This window comes from Coffea arabica, chromosome 4e (genome assembly GCF_036785885.1).
Source record: "Coffea arabica cultivar ET-39 chromosome 4e, Coffea Arabica ET-39 HiFi, whole genome shotgun sequence".
In the NCBI taxonomy this organism is placed as follows: Eukaryota; Viridiplantae; Streptophyta; class Magnoliopsida; order Gentianales; family Rubiaceae; genus Coffea; species Coffea arabica.
The window spans coordinates 12937838-12959486 of record NC_092317.1 but is presented as its reverse complement, the minus strand read 5'-3'; the positions used below and the strand labels follow the sequence as shown (position 1 = coordinate 12959486).

Sequence of the window (21649 nt, the reverse complement as noted above, 5' to 3'; positions counted from 1 at the left end):
TAATTGATACATTTCAATCAAAAAGGCTAACAAAACAACTTTTAGTTGTCACTAATATTAATATTCAAGTCAAAGTTTCCCTTATTCTCTGTTGATACATGTCAATAAAAAAGGCTAACAAAACCACCTACTTGATGTCTCTTTTTCAACTTTCCTCAAGTCAATTCCCTGTATATAGCTATTGTGATCTTCTTTAATACCCAAATATTAGAAATCTATATTGACTGTTTTTCCTTCCTTTACTTTTAATTTTATGTATCTTAAAAGAGGTTATCAATTATATTGAACACCTTTAAGCAATAAATTGCCAGAGAAGGGCTTTATCATTAACAGAAAAAATATGCACGAGAGGACCTTAATAGAGTAGTAGTAGTAGACTAGTAGTAGTAGTAATAATAATAACAACAACAACAACAATAATAATAATAATAATAAAAGGAAGTAATTCTCAATGAGTCTTGGCAAGTGACAATGCCACAGAATAACTTTTAATACGGTGACGTTCATTTTTAAAAATTACTTTGGTATTAAATTTGGAAAAAATTGTTCAAAATGTCTTTCACGTTTTACTAAATGAATTTTTTTGTCCTTCACTTTTTTATGTCTCTTACAAATTCAAATTAGCAAAATTTGATCCCAATCTAATTTTCTGACCATGTTTTATCTTGAAATCACCACATGATACATATGCAGGTCTTTTTTTTTTTATATACAATTCTACACATTTTTTGTATATTCATGATTACCATCTATACATCTCGACTGGAAAAAAGAGTCAGAATTGATCGATATCTTTTTTTCCTCTTTTTTATTTTCTAATTAGGATAGGTTAGTCTAAGGAAAAGAAAATTGAGTTTTATTTATGGATATGCATTTTTTCTCTCCTATTATCCTTTACAAATGAAACAACTGCAATAGATTTTCTATTCCACTCCCTATTGCACTCTCTATCCGACTCTTTATTATATTGCTATTTCTCCTCTATAAACATCATATTTTAATTCTTTTTATTTTCTCAAGATACAATAACTATTAATTGAATAAAGATAAATACAATATTCTCAAAAATAATATATAATAGAAAATAAAAAATATAGCAAAAAATTAGTGAAATAAATTTTATTTTTATGCATTTTGAATTTTTGAGTTCTTTAAATTTTGTATATTTCTCAATCAATAGTTAACAATCTTAAGAAAATGAAAAAGAACTAAAATATTATATTTATAGAAGAAAAATAGCAAAATAATAAAAAGTGAAACAAAGAATGACGCAGTCACGCAGGAGGTGTGACAGAAGATCCGTTGCGCGAATTAAGCTAGAAAATCCGCAGCTTTGATGTATTTATGACATATAGCTTTGCAATTTTCGGATTATCACGTTTTTCAATTTCTGATTGACTTCGTTTTTACTTTTTTTTTGCTTGAACCTAGTCCCCTGTCCCTAATCATGATTAGTAATTAAGATCAGATGAGAATAAGCTAAACGCTTCTTCATTTTTTTTTTGTCAAAAAAAAATTTTTTGACCCGAAAAAAAAACCCAACCTTCAAAATTTTGAAATGACCAAATAACCCTTCTGCAATTTGCCTCCCGCGCTCTTCTTCCGCTGGGTTTTGCCTGTGTACACAATCACACACTGACACCGCAAAACCTCCTACCATATCGAACTGCTCCTCTGTAAACTGAAGTTGGAAGATGGAATCTAAACCCTCAAGTTCGCCGCCAAATTTCATCGATCAGCAAGTGGTGAGTTGTCTTTTCTACTCTTTAATATTTTTTTGTACAATTATTGTGTATACAATTTTTCAGTTAAATATCGCAAATTTTTAATTTCCTTGTTTTTGTTGGGGTGGTCTAAGGTTCCTGGAGATGTGGTTTTGGATCTTTCAACAATGACTAATCAAACAATTAAGCTCGGCAGCGGCCTCCGTCAGGTTTTTTGTTTCACTAGGGTTTTTCTTTACCCCTCTCAATTATGTTGATTGAATTTTTGGATTTTTAATGTCAATTCTTTTCTGCCTAATTTATTGTGGTTTAATTTCGATTTTGATTAATTTATTTAATTGCGAAATTATTGAAAATCTAGTAATCAGTCAAAAGAACCCGCAATATTAGAAGAAGGAAAGGAAAAGATAAGAAATTGACCCAAAAAAAAATCTGATCCTGTTTTGTTCAGTTTTGCATTATATTCTTTCAAGCTAATTGTATTTTTTTTTTTTTGGCAATCATGATATGCTAAAATATTTGGTTTTTTTGCCTATTCATGGGCAAGCTGAATTTAAGGTTTCCAGAAGCTCGAAAAGTGTCTTTTGTCTTTGCCGTTGTTGTCTTGTTCATTAAATTTTAAATTTTTCAAGAAGTAGATTAAATCAACTTCAACTCTATTTAAAACCGTCGTGGCCTGAGCCCAAAATTCTAAGTGAAGATGCGGAAAGAGAATGAAAATGAGAACTTAAGCTGCATTGCTATCATTTTCAGGATGGTGATGCTATATCAGCCATAAAAGCGGGAGTGCTCAGGTTTGCAAAGCCAAATAAGTATTGGGTTGAAAGCTCTCAGAAAAGGGTAAGTTTTGTGCTTAAATTTCTCAGATATGAGCTTGCTGAGAAAGGCTGATGTTGTGGACTTTATTTCAATAGATGAATACTTTTTATTATGTGCAAAGTGGCTAGTTAAAGTGTTTTCAATTAGGAGAATTTTTGCTCTTCTTTTATGAGTTGTGGGAGAATTTGTTTCAAATCATTAAAACATTTTAAACATGATAATCCTGGCCACCATATCTTAGCATATGTCCTTGTATTTCCTGAAACTACATTTTTCTTTATTTACAGAATAAGGTTTATGTGGGTCTAATATCTAAGAGTTTGAGAATACTCAAATTCTACATAGATATATATATGCGTATTATGCCTAATATCATTGTAGCAAGACTGAGTAGCCTGTTGGTCCATCACATTAATGGCATTTACAATGATCTTGTTGAAGGTGAATGTTGGCCCCTGAGTGGAGTATTGAATTGTTGATGCTAAGTTGTGATCTAATAAAGCCACTTAGGACTCAGATTTCTGAAGTAAAATCTTCATTAGAAGAGAATATAGTAACATAAAGGCTGTGCTTTTTTGTTTTCGGTGATCACTGCATGGCTATGACACAGTTTCAGCATATATACCTCCTGGTTTTATTTGTTAGATAAAGGATTACTAGATGGAGGGGGTGGGCGGAACATCCTATGCAGTTATAATATGGGCCTCGAGTTCTACACTAGTAATCGTTTAGAGCACTGTTTATCATATTTTGACTTGCATCTGATTTGTCTAGTAGCAGAAAGTTTGATATCACTTGTAAAGTAGGTGACTTTAATGTTCCATATGGATAACTTATACATGTTTCTTTCCCAAATTTCCAGATAGCCCTTTGGAATTATCTATACCTAATTGAATATGGTAGGCATGGACATAACACTTTAACCTTTTTTTATTATGTGTGGTGAAGATGGACTTAATTGCAGTATGTGCATGTGTATTGGTTTCCCGGGAACATCTGGGCTGCCGCGTTCTTAACTGCCCTGTTGCCCCGGGTTTTTTGTCATATAAAAGAAGACTAGGCAAGGTTTTCAAACTCTCAAGAAATAAACTTGTTTGGGTACTTGAAATATTAAGTTTTGAACTGACACGAAAATGTTCTTGTTAACTTTATGCATGTATGTTTCTTTACATATCTTATTTTGTGTACAAACTATCTAGGGATGTCTTCATTGATACCTATAATCTAAGTGTATTATGTTCCGTCAAAGTGGATATTTGATGGGAAAAGGGGGGGGGGGTGAGTTGACTGCATAATTTGGAAACTTCAAAGCCTAATGCTGCAAAGGAATCGGTAAGAGTAGGTCCAGTGATTTGCTTTTGTATCTGTACCATCAGATTACAAGCCAGTCTGAATGGATACCAAGGATCTATATGATAACTATACAGGTTTAAGGCAAGGGATTCCTCTCTTCCCTTTTTATCCATTATATTGATGGAAGTATTATGCAACATAGTGCAAAAGTTGAGTAACTGGGAAGGATTGAGGGCTTCATGGTGGCAAAGAATATGGAAGGGTGATGTTATGCATCATTGCAATCCCTTTCTCTTCTTTATAAGTGTGTTCTGGTTCATAATGCACTATGATAATGGTTACATTTAGTGAAGATGATATGTCTAATGTCTTAGCTGATAATTGGGTTCTTAAGTTGGGAAACTAGCTACATGTCTGGTGTCAGAGTTTGATGTCTCTAGTTTTACCCCAATGGCTATGTGGTTATGTGGTTGAATCCTTCCCACTGAAAAAGTAATCGCTAATGAACTCAATGTTCTTAGTGTTTCTTTTTTCTTTTTCTATCCACTTTTCGTACTTGCCTCTTTATTTTCTAAATGATATCTACAAGTGCTTGGTATGAGATTTTCAGCTGATAATTTATTTGTAGAATACAAATACTAAAGGATGGCGCTCTTGAATCTTTAACTTTCCATGTCATTTTACTGTTACCAAGACAGGATATGATGTTCAGTTTAAGAATATGATGTTCAGTTTAAGAAACTGTTTGCTTTTAGATTCTTGTCTAAGAAAACTTTCTTCTGTATCATAAAAACATTTTGAATTTCATTTGAGCACTCTTTTTTGCAGTATGTACCTTGCGCTGGAGATACAGTTCTTGGGATTGTGGTAGATTCTAGATCAGATGTAAGCACTCCATATTTCTTTTGTTTGGCTTTCATTAAGCCTGCATTTATCTTGTCAGTGAAATTTACTCTTTCCTCTCTTCCCTAAACTTGTTGTAGAAGTTTTGTTTTATGAGAAAATATGCTAATGAGCCAAAACACATCCAGTTTTAGGTTCATAATCATCAGGCAATTTTGTTTAGCCTTCAGATTTTTGGCATACATGCATATGCATATAGGTCCCTTTATTTGGACTGTTCTCTTTTTCTCAAGGGGGAACCAAATGACAAAAAAAGAGGAATGTAAACTTCATTCTTCAATAGAAGAAATGAGTTTGAACATTAAGTAGGTATTCCTTCCCATTAATTCTGCTGAAATGAAAAATATATGTGCTGAGGAATTGAATAGAAGGCTTTCAACATTGTCCATACAAGAAGTAAATTAGAAATTACAGGTCAAGCATGACAGTGAATTTCAAAAATGCATTCACGTATATTTTGAAATGATTGAGTTTTCCACTTCCAACTCTGCTGAATTTGGAGACTTTTTTTCTCAAAAGTATTTTCTATCCTTACAATGCCACAACAGCCAAATTAGAGTTAATAGGATCACATTACAAAGATAATCCAATAGCCTTCTCTTTTGCTTCTTGTTCTCCAGATTGTTGGGCATGTAACTGTCCTTGCCGTTATGGTCATTCCTTGTAGCATGGCTTTCCACTATACAACAGAAGATCTCTTACTGATTTATTTCCTCTTTCCTGAAAGATTCTTCTCCTGGTTTCCTGCCACATATTATGATCACAATTAGAAAAATTTTGCTTCTACTTGCATCTAGAGAAACAATCTGATAAAATTCTTGCCGTGCCCATATCATTTCTTGAGACCACAACTAGTGAGGTTTGTATATCTATAACATGGTTATGATTCCACAACTTGTATCTACTAAAGAGCAATCATATATGTATACAAACTTTAGATGCATGTATACATTTGATGGCCTCATTGTCACTCGTCCTCTTTAAGCACTTGGTTCTTGACCATAACTGTCATGGCAGAACTTTCTTGTGGACATTAAAGGACCAACTTTGGCATTTTTGCCTGTACTTGCATTTGAAGGTGGAACAAGGAGGAACATACCAAAATTTGAGGTATGATTTTTATTTTATTTTATCTTATTATTTTTTTGGAGTTAAGTGTTGCATTACATATCGAGTTCTTCATTTTCTAGTAATGAAATATCAACTAAGAAGAATAACACTATATTTTTATACATATATGCGTCTTCGAACTTAATAAATTTAAATGCCATAATTAAGTTAAAAACAGCTTTTACTTTTGTCAACATTGGAGGCTGTTTTTCAGACTATTTAGTGTATCGTGAAAAAATCAAAACTCAGACAATTATTTTTGGAATACATTCTCTCTCCTAAGTTGTATGATTGAAATTGGAAAGATGTAATTGTATTTTATATTCTTTCTGCAGAGGAAATTCATAATGTTACCCGCTTGTAAATAATGTTTAATTAATATTTATCCAGCAAAGATGTATTATAATATTTTGGAATTCTTAACCTTTCTTCTTTCTGAAGAAGTTCATTTGGCAAATTATTCACTTTGATGGCGGCCTAGTTTCAATTATGGGTGCATTTTTATATTCTGCTATACACTCCTACTAACATGGTATAGCCGACATATTATTCAGACGAAGGATCAATTTTCTGCTGTTATGTGGAGTGGAAAAGACTAGTTTCCATTTTTCTTTCTTTGTTTCCGTCTTTTCTTCGCGTGGAAGGAGCCTAAAGCATTTTGTACATTGCCACATGTGGTGTATGATTTACATTCAGTAATAGTATAAGTCATATTATACTCCCACATGCTTGGGCCAATTCCTTTCGTCTTTTTTTTATCCTTGGTGATTGCTACGTGTAATATAAAGTGACAACGAGTAAAATATAAGCTTATACTATACTTTTAATTTTAAAATGCTTGCATACACTCATACATGCGTGCATATTAGCACATATTTTTCCAGGTTGCTTAAACTTGCTGTTATTTCCAGGTTGGTACTCTACTTTATGTCCGTGTTGTCAAGGCAAATGTTGGGATGAACCCTGAGCTTTCATGCATGGATGGTTTGTAGAAACTAATAGCCATAATTGTGGCACATTTAATTTTTGTGACTTTGCTGAACTGATTATTTCTCCTGATAATTTTCAATACAAAATGGCTTTTTCCTTGATTTTTTTTTTGTTTTATGTTTTGAATTTGTAGCTAGTGGAAAGGCTGCTGAATTTGGCCGTCTCAAAGATGGTTATATGTTTGAATCATCAACTGGCTTATCAAGAATGTAAGATGTTGTCCTCCTCTACTAGAATTAGGGGATGTTATCATTGGGATTTTGAATAAGGCACTTTTTATTTTTATTTTTATTTTTATTCTCACATATAGAAAATCTGACATGCAAAATCGACTTCCGTAATGCAGTGTTCCTCTGCAATTTATTGCTTGAATAAATTAGTTGGTGGCTGATTTCTACCTTTACTGCAGGCTGCTCAGTTCTCCAACATGTCCTGTGCTAGAGGCTTTTGGGAAAAACCTCTCCTTTGAGATAGCAGTTGGTTTAAATGGCCGTGTTTGGGTATGTGTCTTATGAATCCGTTTGTTGCATCTTGTTTATCATGATTCTTTTCATCAGTTGTCCATTCATTAATGTCCTCTAACACTCCACGTGTTTCTCTAGGTAAATGCTGAGTCTCCAGCAAATTTAATTCTTGTTGCAAATGCAATTATGAAATCCGAGTCATTGAGTGCAGTGCAGCAGAAAATTCTGGTTGAGAGACTGCTGAAGAGAGTCCAGTGAATAAAGCTCTTCCAAAAGTTTTTAACCATATTTGATGAGGTGTCTTCGATAACCTTTTGGGGAGCTGCACGGTGAGTACTTAGTGAACAAAAGAAGAATTGTTATTCCACCTTTGAGCTTGATAAATGAATGGTCAGCCTGCTATAAATGCTAAGATCTTCGGCGGGCTATATAAATTATGTTCATGCCCTTTGGGCTGAGGGAGGACAATTCTGGTCAAGTTCAATTGAGTTGAATGACAGATTTCCGTTTCTTCTGTCTTTCTCCATCAGAATCTTGTGAGCAGTTGGTGGGCGTTTTGACTGAGAAGCTCAAGGTTGAGCGTGATTTTGCTTCGACAAATTAGTCTTGGTCATATCTAGAAATCTTCTTTAAAACATACATCTAATTTTGGGAGCTGTCATTTGGCTATGTAGAATGAAGTCAGACCACTAGGGAGGTGCCACTTTTGTGGTGTCTTGGTAGCTGATGGTAAAAGCTGTTATATATGAGTTCAGAGAAAAATGTGACTGATTATTATGTGCTGCTGCACATAAAATTGTACTCAAGTCCAAGTTTATCTAATACACTTAACTGGTAATGACCCAATTTCAGACATTATTACTAGTTCTAAATGGCTTCAATTGTGTCTAATTTCATTTTGGGTAATGGAAGTATAGCTTTACCTTTGACGACTATCATGCTCTGGTCTATGGCTATTGAATAACATGATCTTTAAATTATTTAAAGGGGTAATTATCCTTCGGAATTAGTTTTTTTTTTCTTTTTGTTCACATACTCTTTATCAGCATTATGTAAAGAGCATTTCTTTTAAATATTCCAAGAAGCCATAGAATGATGAGAAGGAAAGCAGAGAGACACAACTGGAGATCATCGCTCTGATACTTCGAAATGTGTGTTGCAGATGCAGTTTGCTATGACTCAGAGACAGAGAAAAGAGGGATGTATTTCAATATTTGTGAACGAAGTTCAATTTTGTGATTGTGGTCTTGCAGATGCAGATTTGTGAAGTAAGAAATGAGCATTAATAAAAGCTAATATAAGTGAACCACTTTTATCTTTAATACCTATCGTTTGTAGGGTGGACCAAACAAGTTCTGGCGGTACACAGAATTAATAACTATTGTTAATGCTAGAATGCTTGACAAAAAATTCCACACTTAAAAAAGTCTATTTTTATGTGCTCTTCAATACATGTTGCATTGGCTGGTCCTTTTATAGTTGGACCTTAATTAATATTTTTTTCATGAAAAATTACTTCTATAGAAAGCCTATTTTTGGGGTTTGGTCCCTAAACAACAAAACATGAAAATTATTTAGGAAGAGAAATATGAGGACTGGTCCATAAGCTAACCTCTTTTTCACTTTACTTTTTTTCCTGAACAAGCGTACCTCTAGGTGCAATTCCTTCCCCACCTTCAAACTTTAGGTTTAGCTGAAAAAACCAAGACCTAGTCGAGGATTGTCACCCCAAACCAGTTCAATTCATTGATAGGACTAAAATATTCATCACTTCTTGAGCTAGGCCTTAATTGTATAGACTTTTGGCTCTCTAATGTTTCATTCATGTTCAATATATAAACCAAGTGGTTAGGAAAGGACTCTTAGAATTCTCTGCGCTATTAAGTTTAGGGTTTGAATCTTGTACCTGACAGTTGGAGGTCAAAAGATATGGAAGGGGTGAGAGGGTAAAACAAAAAGGAAAAAAAAAATCAATACACAAAGAAGAAGCAATGGCAATTTTATGTTGCCATTTGCCACAGAAGCATAAAGTTTCTTCAAGTGTTTAAGATGGACTCAGGAGGTGGTAGAAGTGCTTCCAAGAGCAATGATAATGACGATCAAATATCACCATTAAATACCTGCCACCATCCCGACCACCACCCCCTCGAGAAGAACAGGAAAAGCACCAACAACCACTGGGAATATCATCTCCTCATGTCCTGTAAAAGTATCATTAGAATTTCTCTGATGTACATTGCTGCAGCTGTGGCATGCTTTGTTCTCTACAGTTCTGCTCATAGTAATCAATGCTTCTCTATCACTTGGCCGAATCCATTGTCAAGTCTGTCTCAGGGCTCTGAAAAAACAAACCAACCTTCTTTGGATTTAGAGCTTGGAAATTCTTCTGACTCACCTGATGAATTCTTACAACAAAATGGATCTGAGATAGCTAATAGGACAAGTAGTATGTCAGATTTATCTTCTCCAAGGAACACTACCCAAGAAACCCTACCTTCACTGGTAAGTCAACTCGTCCAACCTTATACAAGCAGGAAAAGTACTTAGTATAAACAACCTACCAGCTTATGGTACACTTTATAATCAAGATTCAATCAAACCATACAACATGTAGCATTCTTTTATGTGTTTGGTATCTCAGATAGATGATTTGGTTCAATTTTGATCACTTAATTTGCCGATTGCTGGCAAACCTAGTTTATCTAAGTATATACCTTGTAGCACGCATATACTTGTATAGTTTTTTCAACAATCACATATCTTCATACGCAGATTCAACACTCAAGCATAGTAGTGTTGTATATTCAGCCAATACACACACGTACAAGTGAATTTTATGTGAATGTTTTGTACCCTATTTTGCCTAATTGAACTTAATGATCTTACCTCAAGCTAAAACATTTACAATGCAACTAAACACTATGAGCATATAACTATTCATTATTCACTTGGTGGTTGCCTTAATTGCATGTAAAACTGTAGGTTCAGTTTTATTTTGATTAATTTTTTCCCTGATCCGTAATGCAAATTAATTACGTATTTTTGAATTACTAAGAGATATTCATTTGGATCGCTCATAGTAAAAACTGCTTATTTTATGGAACAACAATTTACTTTCTCATGCAGAAGTTTTCGAATTGTATGTTTCAAGGTCGTATATTCACCTGGCTGTTCATAATTTGTTAATTTTTTTATTTCCACTCGTGTCTTAAAAATTAAGGATAGTCGAAGGTTTTTGGATTAAAATAATATCTAGCTAAACCTAGAAAGGCTTAACAGTGATTTAATAAGTTGTCTTACTTCTAAAAATTCTAAACCAATGAGAGCCACAGTTTTCTATTAACCTGACTAAACTTAACCATTATATTTAACATTTTCATTTATCTCACAATTCAAAATTGTATGTGTTCAAATATTACATGTGTATTACATCCTCTCATGCAAAATGTCTATTCCCTCCTTAAAAAATTAAAAAAAGGAGCCAATTCCGGCAAGCTTGGCCTCCATTACTTAAGGTTCAGTGTGATTTTAGTTAGTTTATGCTCATATAATTGCATTTTTTTCTTTTGTTTTCTTTTTTTTTTTTTAATTCTAGAGAGTCCTATACAGCAGTGAAAGTCAATAAAGGTACACCCCCAATTAATGATTGCTGCAAGTTATGAAGCATAGTTTACCAAAGCTACCAAAGGTCCACAACAAATTATTTCCAAGTGTTAATTTTAAAAATTTCGTTAGGAAATGTATTTTAAGCAAGAGGATAATGAATGTGATATAGTAGTGGCAAGTTATATGTTCTTGAAAAAAAAAATGTCTCGTAGTTGTGAGCATCTTAGATTTCTTTATTAACTGAAAAATTGGCTTGGAAATAAATTCAGATTTTGATGATTGAGTTACCTAGAAGAATCCAGATTTCTCACTTATACTTCCATCTTTTTAATATTGAGTAAAATCAACTGATAAATGTCGTGATTTGTTGTCTCGTATCCTGTAACATACAATCAAGGATTTTTAACGAATTCTTCTATGGTATAACTTAAACTAGGACCCAACGTGTTATATTAATTAAAAACAAAATTAAATTGAAAAAAATAAATGTAAGGGAAATAGACGTGAGTGTGCATAATATACACCCAAACTTATGTGTTTTAACCAGAGTAAAACATAAACTAATTCCGATTAGAATGCTTAAGGGCATTGATTAGCAAAATCTTAAAGATTAATTATATCTAGCAAAGCCGATTTCTAAGACAATTTGGATCTCATTATTATTTTTTTCATTAAAGGTCAATCAAGATTATGAAGAAAGCAAGTTGGATAAAGTGTTAGACAAAGCAGCCATGGCAAACAAAACTGTCATAATAGCAACACCAAATGCAGCATGGATTTCTCCAAACTCAGTATTTGATCTCTTTCTTGAGAGCTTCAAAATTGGAAATGGAACCCAAAGGCTCTTGTGTCATGTACTAGTAGTAGCTTTAGACCAAAGGCATACTCCCGTTGCAAGGAATTGCACCCCCATTGCAATGCACTTAGCACGGAAGGGGTTGATTTTTCTGGTGAGGCAAATTTTATGACCCCAGATTATTTGAAGATGATGTGGAGGAGGATGGAGTTTTTGCAGATTGTTCTTCGGAAATTTCGATGCTAATAATACAAGTCATCAATGCATTAAAAGTATGGATTTGAAATAAAGCTGTATGGATTTAATTCGTCTTATATATCATGTATCAGTCAGAGTTGGGTGTGACTTTTGATGCTATTGATCCACAGTAAGAGTTGAAGTTGCACCAAATTTGAGGAAAATAAAAACACATTGGTTTTGGTTTACTATAGTATAGTGATGAGAGTTATATACCAGAAATTTGTGTTCTTTACTTGAAATTACATAAATATTGTGATTTATGGGGTTATTTATGTCATTATTGTTATTTTGCGTAGTTTTAATTAAAGAAACATTGCTATTTTTATTCTTCTTCGGAGAATATACAAGTCTATGCTTGAAAAACCGACTTTAGTCTGTCATTTGCTCTTAGCAAAAGACCAAAAAAAAGGGGTCGTTGCTCTAAAGTTTAAATGAGCTAATATGATTTGATGCGTATTATTTAAGTTATTAGCTGAAATTTTTGTTGGTAATTTTTTCTATTCTTTTCAACAGGATGTCGATATACTGTGGCTTCGAGAGCCATTTTCACATTTTTATAGAGATGCAGATATTCAAGTTTCAAGTGATCACTACGGGGATAACTCTACTGATTCGAACAACATTGCAAATACAGGCTTCTACTATGTTAAATCAAATGAAAAAACTATCAAATTTTACAAGTTTTGGTACAAATCAAAGGGCAGAATTCCAGGTAGGAATGATCAAGACGTGTTTAATGGGATAAGGCGTGATCCTCTCATAAGTAAAATTGGACTCGAGATTGAGTTCTTGGACACAGCTTTCTTTGGTGGATTTTGTAAGCCAAGTAAAGATCTTAATCTTGTTTGCACAATGCATGCAAATTGTTGTGTTGGTTCAGATAAGATTCATGATCTTAGGAATTGAGGATTGGAAGAAATACATGGCATTGCCAATTGAAGAAAGGACAGCCAAGCCACAATCATGGACAGTTCCACGAATTTGTGGTAACTAATTAGTGATCTTTTTTCAAACGAATCTTATGCAGATTTGTTTTTGTGCACTAATTTTTCCTTTTTCGTGCATAAGCCTATCTGTATTTGTATTTTTCCTTGTCAAGAATGAATTGCATTCAGGTTATATTACTATTTGGAATTTTCTTTCCCATCTTTTCAACTAGAAGTCCAAAACTACACAAAGGGAACCACCAAAGGGAGTTCCTTGAATGGGGCAATGGGGCATGCCATATACTTAACGTGTCGTGTCGTTATCGTGTTCGTGTCAAAAAATCTCAATCCTAACCTAACTCATTAGACTTTTATGTTGTATCTTATCGTGTTATAACCAAATCTTGCCAAATCTTCATAAGTTTTCATATGATGCATTATTTTGCCAAATCTACCTACTAATCTATGCTAAAAATAGTCTAGCATTTTAATCACTTATTTTAACCGATTTGATCATATAATTGATTTAATGTTGTTGTTATTAAAACCAATGACAAATTTTTTTTAAAATATATAGTCAACACAAAATTTAAAGATTTCAAAACATTCATAAAATAATAGATGATGAAGCTTTCCAAGCATAATATAAGTTACAATTTGGCCTTATTTGGATTGCTAATATTTTTTGAATTTTTTTTTTAAAATTTTTTGCTAATATTTCTTTTACACATTTTTTAATCACCTTTTATCTCATATATATCACATTTTAAAAAGTGCTACAGTAATTTTTCTCCAAAAACTCTCTAAAAAATGCAATCCAATTAATCAACCTTTTAGAAGCATGATCATATAGTTCCATATATGATAAGATATAAACTTGTGAGTTTTTAAAACTTCTAATTGAAATCTTCAAGCCAAATTTTATTGTTGTTAATTTTTATTACATACTCAAAATGGCTTCGGTAATGTTTAATTATTATCATAAAGCAAGCACTCTATTGGATTAGTGTGTTAACCTGCGAATTAACCTAACTCGCTTATATTCGTGTCACTAACAGGTTAGCACAATAATGACTCACTAAAGTGTTCGAGTCATGTTAAAACCTGTTATTTTCAAGTCATGTTCAATTAGCATTGTCGTGTCATGCCATGCCAAGCCAAAAATTACCACTCCTAAGTGGCTCCGTGGTCTCGTCGCGCCAGAAACTGTCATGTTGCATTTGTTGATTTAACAAGCTTTGTTTACGTAATTGAATGTAAGTCCTTATTATGCGTGCTAATCTTGCTATCCTAAGTTCTTATTTTGCATGCTAATCTTGGTATCCCTGTGCTGATCAATCTAGGCTTTGTTGTTTACACATCCCGAATTGAAATCACTTGCACTAAATTATCTCAAATCCACAGTATTTTTTCAACTCAAGTTAGTTATGAGTGTCTGCTTTTTCAGGTTTTCTCCTTGGATTGCAATAGGGTAACGTGGTCTGCACATTACTTTTCCCAAGAAAACTTATGTTTCAAATTGTGCTCAGGAACCAAAATGATGCACTTAAATTTGTGGGGATGAAAATGCATCATTTTACATGTGAGATTAAAAAATGACAACCTTAAAATGTGAGGGACGATTTTTTGCTATTTTCTAAATTTAATACATTTTCTTTTTGTATTTGTTAATGGTTTCACTTGTAATAGTAAAGATGGAACGTAAATGTCATACATCCACTTTCCAAAAAAAAAAAAAAAAAAAAATGGAGAAAAGAACATCATATACTCAGCTAAAGGGAGAGTACCCTTTAGCACGAGTCTCTCTTCCTCTTTAATCATTTTGGAAAAAAAAAAAAAATTTCATTCTTGCCTTAACTAACTAATTAAGTGCATGTATTCAATATTATCACTAATTGAGTATTATAACTAATGAATAACTATCTTTTCATGGAAATTTGCTTTAATTATGAAAAACTATATATTACGAACTTAGTTCATACCGCAAACTTGGTTTTTCTTGAATTGCACATGTATAATGTGCATGCCCTTAGCACTTATTGTCTACAAATCAAAAGATTAAGCTCCATCGACAATAACACCTACCAAGATACAGAAAAATATTTTGAGTTTAATCTTGGTACATTATTTCACATTCTGTTCCTAACAGCAAATTCCATCCAAAATTGTCGTGTTACCTACCTACCATTTACTGTGAATGCCAACAAACTTTGCTTCCCTTGAACCAATGTATAATTTGCCTCCAATGTATTCTTGTACAGCAATCAACTGGTGGATATTGTTATATTGCCCTTCAAATTCCTTTATTAGCAGAATTCCACCAGTTGAATTAAATTTGAAACCTAATGGTGTAACAGAAGTTGGTTGATGAACAATTATGTTCACTGCAACCCAAAATTCTCCTGGCTCAGGGGCCTTCTTAATTTTGATTGGATTTCCTGGCAAGTATAATAGAACTTCAACTGTGTTTGCTTTGTTTCCTGTGAGCCAATACTTCATAATTCTTCTATTGCTAAACTCGGAAAATAATACAAATTTGAGATCAACACTAATTACAGGTCCTCCTGGCAAAGAAAAGCCTCTCCTGTTATAGGACTATATTTGAGTAACCTTCCAGTGGAATCAGGAACATAATTCCCGGATGTGATATTTCTGCGAAAAAATCAAGCTCCTTTAAGCTTTCCTTTTCAATTCTTTGATTTCAGATTGACACTAAATAAAAATTTGGTGAAACCTAATAATTCCTCCCCCACTAGTGCCTAACCATATAAACTTTGATTTTTCTTTTCAAACTTCAGAATTGGTCTATTAAGTATTAACTCCACATGCATGTTTCAACAAAAGTTTTAGTTGGGTGGCTTTTTGTCGCTAACAAGTTCTGTACACAATCATCTTTCATATTCCAAAAATCATGAAAAAAACAATGCACTTTTAGCTTGGCTTATTTTTACAAATTCCATACTTTGGCAGCAAGGGGACCAAAAAACAAATAAAAAAAAACCCAGTAATAAATCAACATAAACTATCAAGGACTAAAAGAAATATCCTCACTAGGACTTGGGAACTTTTTTCCAAGAACTAATCACATACCTTATATCAATGGTCTGGCTAGCATCAGTAAAATAGACATCTCCTGTGAATTGATCAACATCAACACCATTCAGGAAGTGAAATGGCACACCCCCTGCACTGTTGGCAACCAGTGTAGCATTTCCACCTTCAGTTCCAACTTTAAAAAGGCCAAGAAATACATCAACAAGGTAGAGAAATCCGGTTACAAGGTTGAAGCTAAATCCAAATGGCCTTCCGCAAATAGGCCCCAAATTTGGGTCTGTCGTACCATCACAGAGTTCCCTGATCCTAAACAAAGGGGGAAAAAAATACCTAATGACAAAAGAAGATACTTAACAAAAATATCTAACATGTAATTAAGCCTTCTATTTTTAGCCATGCTAAATCCCTGATCATGTTAAATTAAGTACTTGGTGTTTAATGAAATGTTCCCAGCTGATTCATTTTTTGTTATCTATTGCCAAAATTAAGTAATCGTTGGCTATAATGTAAGTTGAAGATTCTACTGTTCTTTTGTTATCATATTGTCGGGTTAAATTTACCGTTGGATGGTGAAATAAGTTTTTTGAACTCTTAAATTGTAACAATTTCAATTATTTAACATATGAACAATTATCATCATTGAGGGATAGAAATTAAAAGAATAATTCCCTGAAAGGACAATAAAATTTGTCTAACATTTTAAGTTAATAAACTATATTAGAGGCCCTCTTTACTACTTTAGCATGATTGAAAAGTCGACTAATTAAGTAGTCCCTACAATTCCATGGTGGCTCCGTTTGGATAGTCAATTTCCGCCAAAAAATTGCATCATTTTCCATGATCACATTTTCCTATTATCTTTTTTCCTCACATACATCAAATCGCTACAGTATTTTTTCTACAAAAAATTATAGAAAATGCAATCCACGTGGAGTATATGCAAAAAACACAAAACCGATATTTGGACCTTTGTACTTAAGAATAGTGCCATCAAGTACACCAACATAAGGTCCTTGATTAAATCGATCTAAGGCAACCGACTCACGGCCTATAGATCCTGGAGGAAGATTGAGTTGGGTATACTTTGAATATGGATCTATGGGTAACAAATGAGGAAGAAAAGCCACAGAGAAAAAAATGGAAAGTATAGCCATTGTTATGCAACTCAACAAATTTTGTACTTGATAGGGCATGCCACACTCGTTTGTTGAAAAAAAAAAGATAGGGCATGCCACACCACTTGTAACATAGGCTTTTATAGGCAAAATCCATACCGGCTATTATCCACTTCCTTCCCATCCCCTGCCCCTTCTTTCCCCAGCCTATGAAGTAAGGATGGCTGTGACTCTTAATTTCTGGTCTTATTATTGAGTAAATGAGGAATTACATGTCAAACTAATACTGCCCAAACGTTATCTTTTACTGTGGCTAGTTTGGTCCAACAAAAGATTTTTGCACTTCGAGTCTAATCTTCTGGGAATCTTCTGCTATTCGAGACTGGTGCAGTTGCAACCGCAGCATGTTCTATGTGGTTGCCCATCCTTCCGACCCACAACTAAGGGGCCGCTTGGATTAGGAGTTTTGATACTTGAAATTACAATAATTTCAATACTACGTGCTTGGTTCAGTGCAATGAGAATTGAAATATTGGAATTATAACTTAAAATTTGGCTATTCATGATTCCCCACCAAATTGGGAGGAATTGACCAAAACCCTCATTAGTGGGCCCTCTAGAAATTATTTCATTTCCCTTTCCAATTCCAAAGCAAGAACCAAGCCCCCCTAAGTATTTATGCTCAGTAAGCTATGGTGTCATTCATTTGAGTGGCACATTGCCATGCCCATATTCCTTGCTCAGAGTTTATTATATTGACAAATTGAAGTTACTTTCGTGTCTCCATTTCGTGTTGGTAAATGATATTAGCACTTCAAAAAAGAAAAAAAAAAGCTCCAAGTATTCTACCTTTTTTCATTATTATTGAAAATAACATAACACTCATAACGTAAACTTTCTAACAATTTAAATGTCAAAATTATCCTCAAAATATAGTTTAATAATCATTTTGCGCTACTTTTATGCAGACTTCTACACTATTAGCTACAAAGTTTTATTTTTTTTAAAAGAACTCCAGTATTTTTTAAAGTTGTAAAAATTAACCCAAAAATAATGAACAATCCCAAAAATAATAAACAACTCAAAAATAAAAAATTAGTACTTTATTCATAGACAACCAAACAAGCGATCATTGCTGTTAGGAATTTCCTCTATCATTAGTTATACAACAATCTAAAACTAACTGAAGTGCAGGGAAAACTAAGTGATTTCAAGAAACAAACTAGAGAAAGTTACTAATATATATGTATTGACGGGCAATTTTTTCCTAAACAATTTTGTAAGTTTTTGTGTCATGTTATTAAGCCAAAAAAAAAGATGTACTTGAAATATTTTTGATAGGGTGCGTAATTGGTTTTAAATTTATGAATATTTTCCCTTGGTTTTGGCCAAATTATTGTAATAATTGATGGATTCTACTTATATTTGGCAACCGATGCTAATTTCAAGAATATGGCAAGAAAAAGAATGAAAAGTGACTTAAATAAAGATTCTTAACCTATTTCGCGTGGCCGCACCTAAAGCTAACCTTCAAGTCCGGAGAGATGGGACTCGCGTGCATGGTAATTTCCAGTTCAAGTTGAAGACTAAAGAAGCATGTTTCCAAATTGTATTGGAAACTATTTAGATTGTCTTTTGTCAATTTAGGAAATATTTCTTTTATAGGAAATTAGAAGTATTAGTAGTAGTAGTACTAGTTTGGAAAATTAGTAACGTGAGGGGGAGGGACTTTGCTTTTGCTTTTCGTGACTTTAAAGTTCATCCCTGGTCCCGCTAGAGGATATACTAGTCGAGACTAAAAATAGAGAGCTTTTCTCTACGACTTTTCTTTTCTTCAGTTTTTTTTCTTTTGTCCAATGCTCATGCGATTTCCTTCAATGAAATTGCTTGGTTTGTTCTTAATGGAGAGCAACTAAATTCTTTTTCTAGTGAAGGGTCAACTTGAAAATGCGGTTTCAAATATCTATAGGATCGAATTGATTTTCAATTATTTCTTTTAATTAATTGTTATTCGTACGTTTTCTGATTTAATTTCTTATAATTATTTTGTTATTTGAATATCACGGACCCGATATTTGAATTAACCTAATAATCTACAGCCATATTAATCAATTAAATCCATAATTATTTGATTAGTTGATATTAGTGGCGACTAGCGTGATTGGTCTTATGTTAGGGAAACGTATGATCTAATTTAAACAAACCTTCATACTGTGTTTGTCGGTTTGGGTTGAATTTTTCTAATTTTTAATGCAATCGCGAATTAAATCTTACGATCATAGTTAAGGTTATTTCTTGGTTAAGGAAATAGTTAACAGTCGTATCTTGACTACAAATAAAGTAAAGAAAAGTTAGCTGTCAGAACTTATTGATGCTCTAACCAATCTATTAAGGAATAATTAAATTATTCTTGCATCGATGATTAGCTGTGTGGACCGAAAATTACACTTTTAGCTAGAGTAGTATCTTCGGTTGACTTAATTCCTGTTTAATTTTGTGAATTGTTTTTCTCAATTAGTTAATTAGTTGTTCTTAAATTCACCGAAAATCCCCCCGTGACTTTTACTCTAAAAAGAGACAACTTTTTCCTAGTCCTTATGAAAACGACCCAACTCATCATTATATGCAAATTTTCATTTTTCTTGAGTAGGTTTTTATTATTGCATAGATTTGACATCTATCAATTTTTCTTTTGAAGTGCTAGTATTATTTGCCCTCTTTTTTCTCTTTCATTATTATATTTTTGCAATAGAGGTGTGTTTGCAGAAGTTGTTCTCGTGGTCCACTTGCAATATATCGTGTAGGATAGGTGGCTAATACTATAGCAAATATAGCTGTAATTTGTTATGGCTTGAAAAGATCCATCTGAAGAACTGGTTTGCAACAATGCCGAAAGTATAAATAGAGGTTTCAATTGCACGAGAATGTTGCCCAAATTTCTTATCACAAAAGACCCAAAAAGGAAAACAATTTAATCTATAGAAAATAAAAAACCAACTTAATCTATCCTCAAATGTACTGATGGGAAAGAGTCTTTTTTTTTTCTTTTTTAATATCGTCACAAAAGTTCTGTGTAAATTTTTTTTTTTTAAAAAGCTTAATCCTATCGACTACTAAGTTGTAGCGCTTCTCTGGCCTAAAGTTTGGGAGTAAATGGTTAGGGTTGAATGGGCGTTCTCAATAGCACCTAGAACCGTAGACAATAACGAACACTTAGACTAAGCAGCAGTGATATGGCACGAATTGGACAAATCTGCATCAAACAATCCCACAAAGAGTAATTATGCATTTATTCATAATTTTAGTGTTATATGTTGAAAAAGTTTCAAACAAAATTTCTACAATTAAACCTTAACAAGTTGCTACTCAAAAAGTGGTAAAGAAAGCATTTGGATCTACAAATTCAGTTATGAGTTTGAATTGGTTCTCTCTATTAGAAGTCTTTTCATCTTGTACTGCCATTATAATGGAAATCTGCCCTAACAAATGAACCAAGGTGTTATTATAAATCCATAGATTTGTTAAGGTGTTATCATATGATTTGAGAATCATTGGTAGGAATAAGAGTAAAAAGTAAAGATAGAAAAAGCACATGTGGATGACATAATACTTGATCCATTTACTAAAACTTATGTTAAAAGAAACATGATAGCCATGTGAGCTCATTTGGTCTTAAACTTATGAGATTAAAAGTGTGTATGCCCTAAAATCAATTTACTTCTACGGCTTAATGTTCACTTGAACTATTTATGCTATAGTAAATTATATTTTTATCATATTGATTGCTTAAATATTTATATTTGTATGACAAATTCATTAAAATAAATCTAATTAATAAAATCATAAAAGTTATGATAGTAAGGTTCATTCAAATATAGATAAGATTTATTCTTATATATCTCTAGTCAAAATATTAATAAGATTGGCCATTATTAATACGATTAAACTAGTATATTAACAAGATAGGCGATTGTTAACAAGATTTATTCTTATATATCTCTAATCAAAGTATTAACAAGATAGGTCATTATTAATACGGTTAAACTAGTGTATACTATGCCTCGTCTATAAGAGAAGTGGTAGATATTATCTACTACAGTGTGGGAAATACCTAAATTAATATATGAGTACTTGATAAGATGATTAAATTTGCTAGATTGATCTACATAGAAATATCCTTAAAGTGTCACAAGATTAGTCTCTAAGTGACGTTTGTGTAAATGATCTTTAGATTTTAGGTTATCATAATATTTTGAATATAGATAATTATATTTTGTTTGCTATATGATTACTCCCGTAATTGGAAATACTCACATAATTAGCATATCGGCATATACTTGAGAAATGAAAAGGTAGTGAATAATTTTTAAGGATTTACCACCTCTTACGGAACAGGAGTTATCTCATGGTTGGATACTTGTAGAAGTATCATTTAAAACAATTAACACTAAGTGGAAATGATTTTAGAAAGTGTTTCTAAGTATTGTTTCATTAGAATTATATTTTGATACAAAAAATTAATAGTAATCACATAATGGAATAGACGTAATCTGTTCCTAGACTAATGTGAGATAAGAATGGTGAAAGGATATTAGTTACATGGTAACGT

At 32.9% G+C, this 21649-nt stretch overlaps 1 protein-coding gene and 1 pseudogene across 2 annotated transcripts; both read left to right on the top strand.

Annotated features, from left to right (window-relative positions):
• Window positions 1-1588: 1588 nt before the first annotated feature.
• On the top strand, window positions 1589-8158 carry LOC140006058 (uncharacterized). Of its 2 annotated transcripts, XR_011813638.1 has the most exons (10): window positions 1589-1745; window positions 1859-1933; window positions 2478-2564; window positions 4665-4721; window positions 5757-5849; window positions 6761-6833; window positions 6973-7048; window positions 7249-7339; window positions 7442-7632; window positions 7834-8158. XR_011813638.1 is itself a non-coding variant. In XM_072047684.1 (9 exons), the coding sequence occupies exons 1-9, from the start codon at window positions 1695-1697 to the stop codon at window positions 7559-7561; spliced, it is 723 nt and encodes a 240-aa protein (XP_071903785.1). In that variant the 5' UTR covers window positions 1589-1694; the 3' UTR covers window positions 7562-8158. The 2 variants fall into 2 exon arrangements, 1 of the variants encoding a protein (XP_071903785.1); XM_072047684.1 differs by having other exon boundaries at window positions 7442-8158.
• A 1194-nt stretch (window positions 8159-9352) lies between these two features.
• LOC113740797 (uncharacterized protein At4g15970-like) lies at window positions 9353-12939 on the top strand (annotated as a pseudogene).
• The last annotated feature ends 8710 nt before the right edge of the window (window positions 12940-21649 follow it).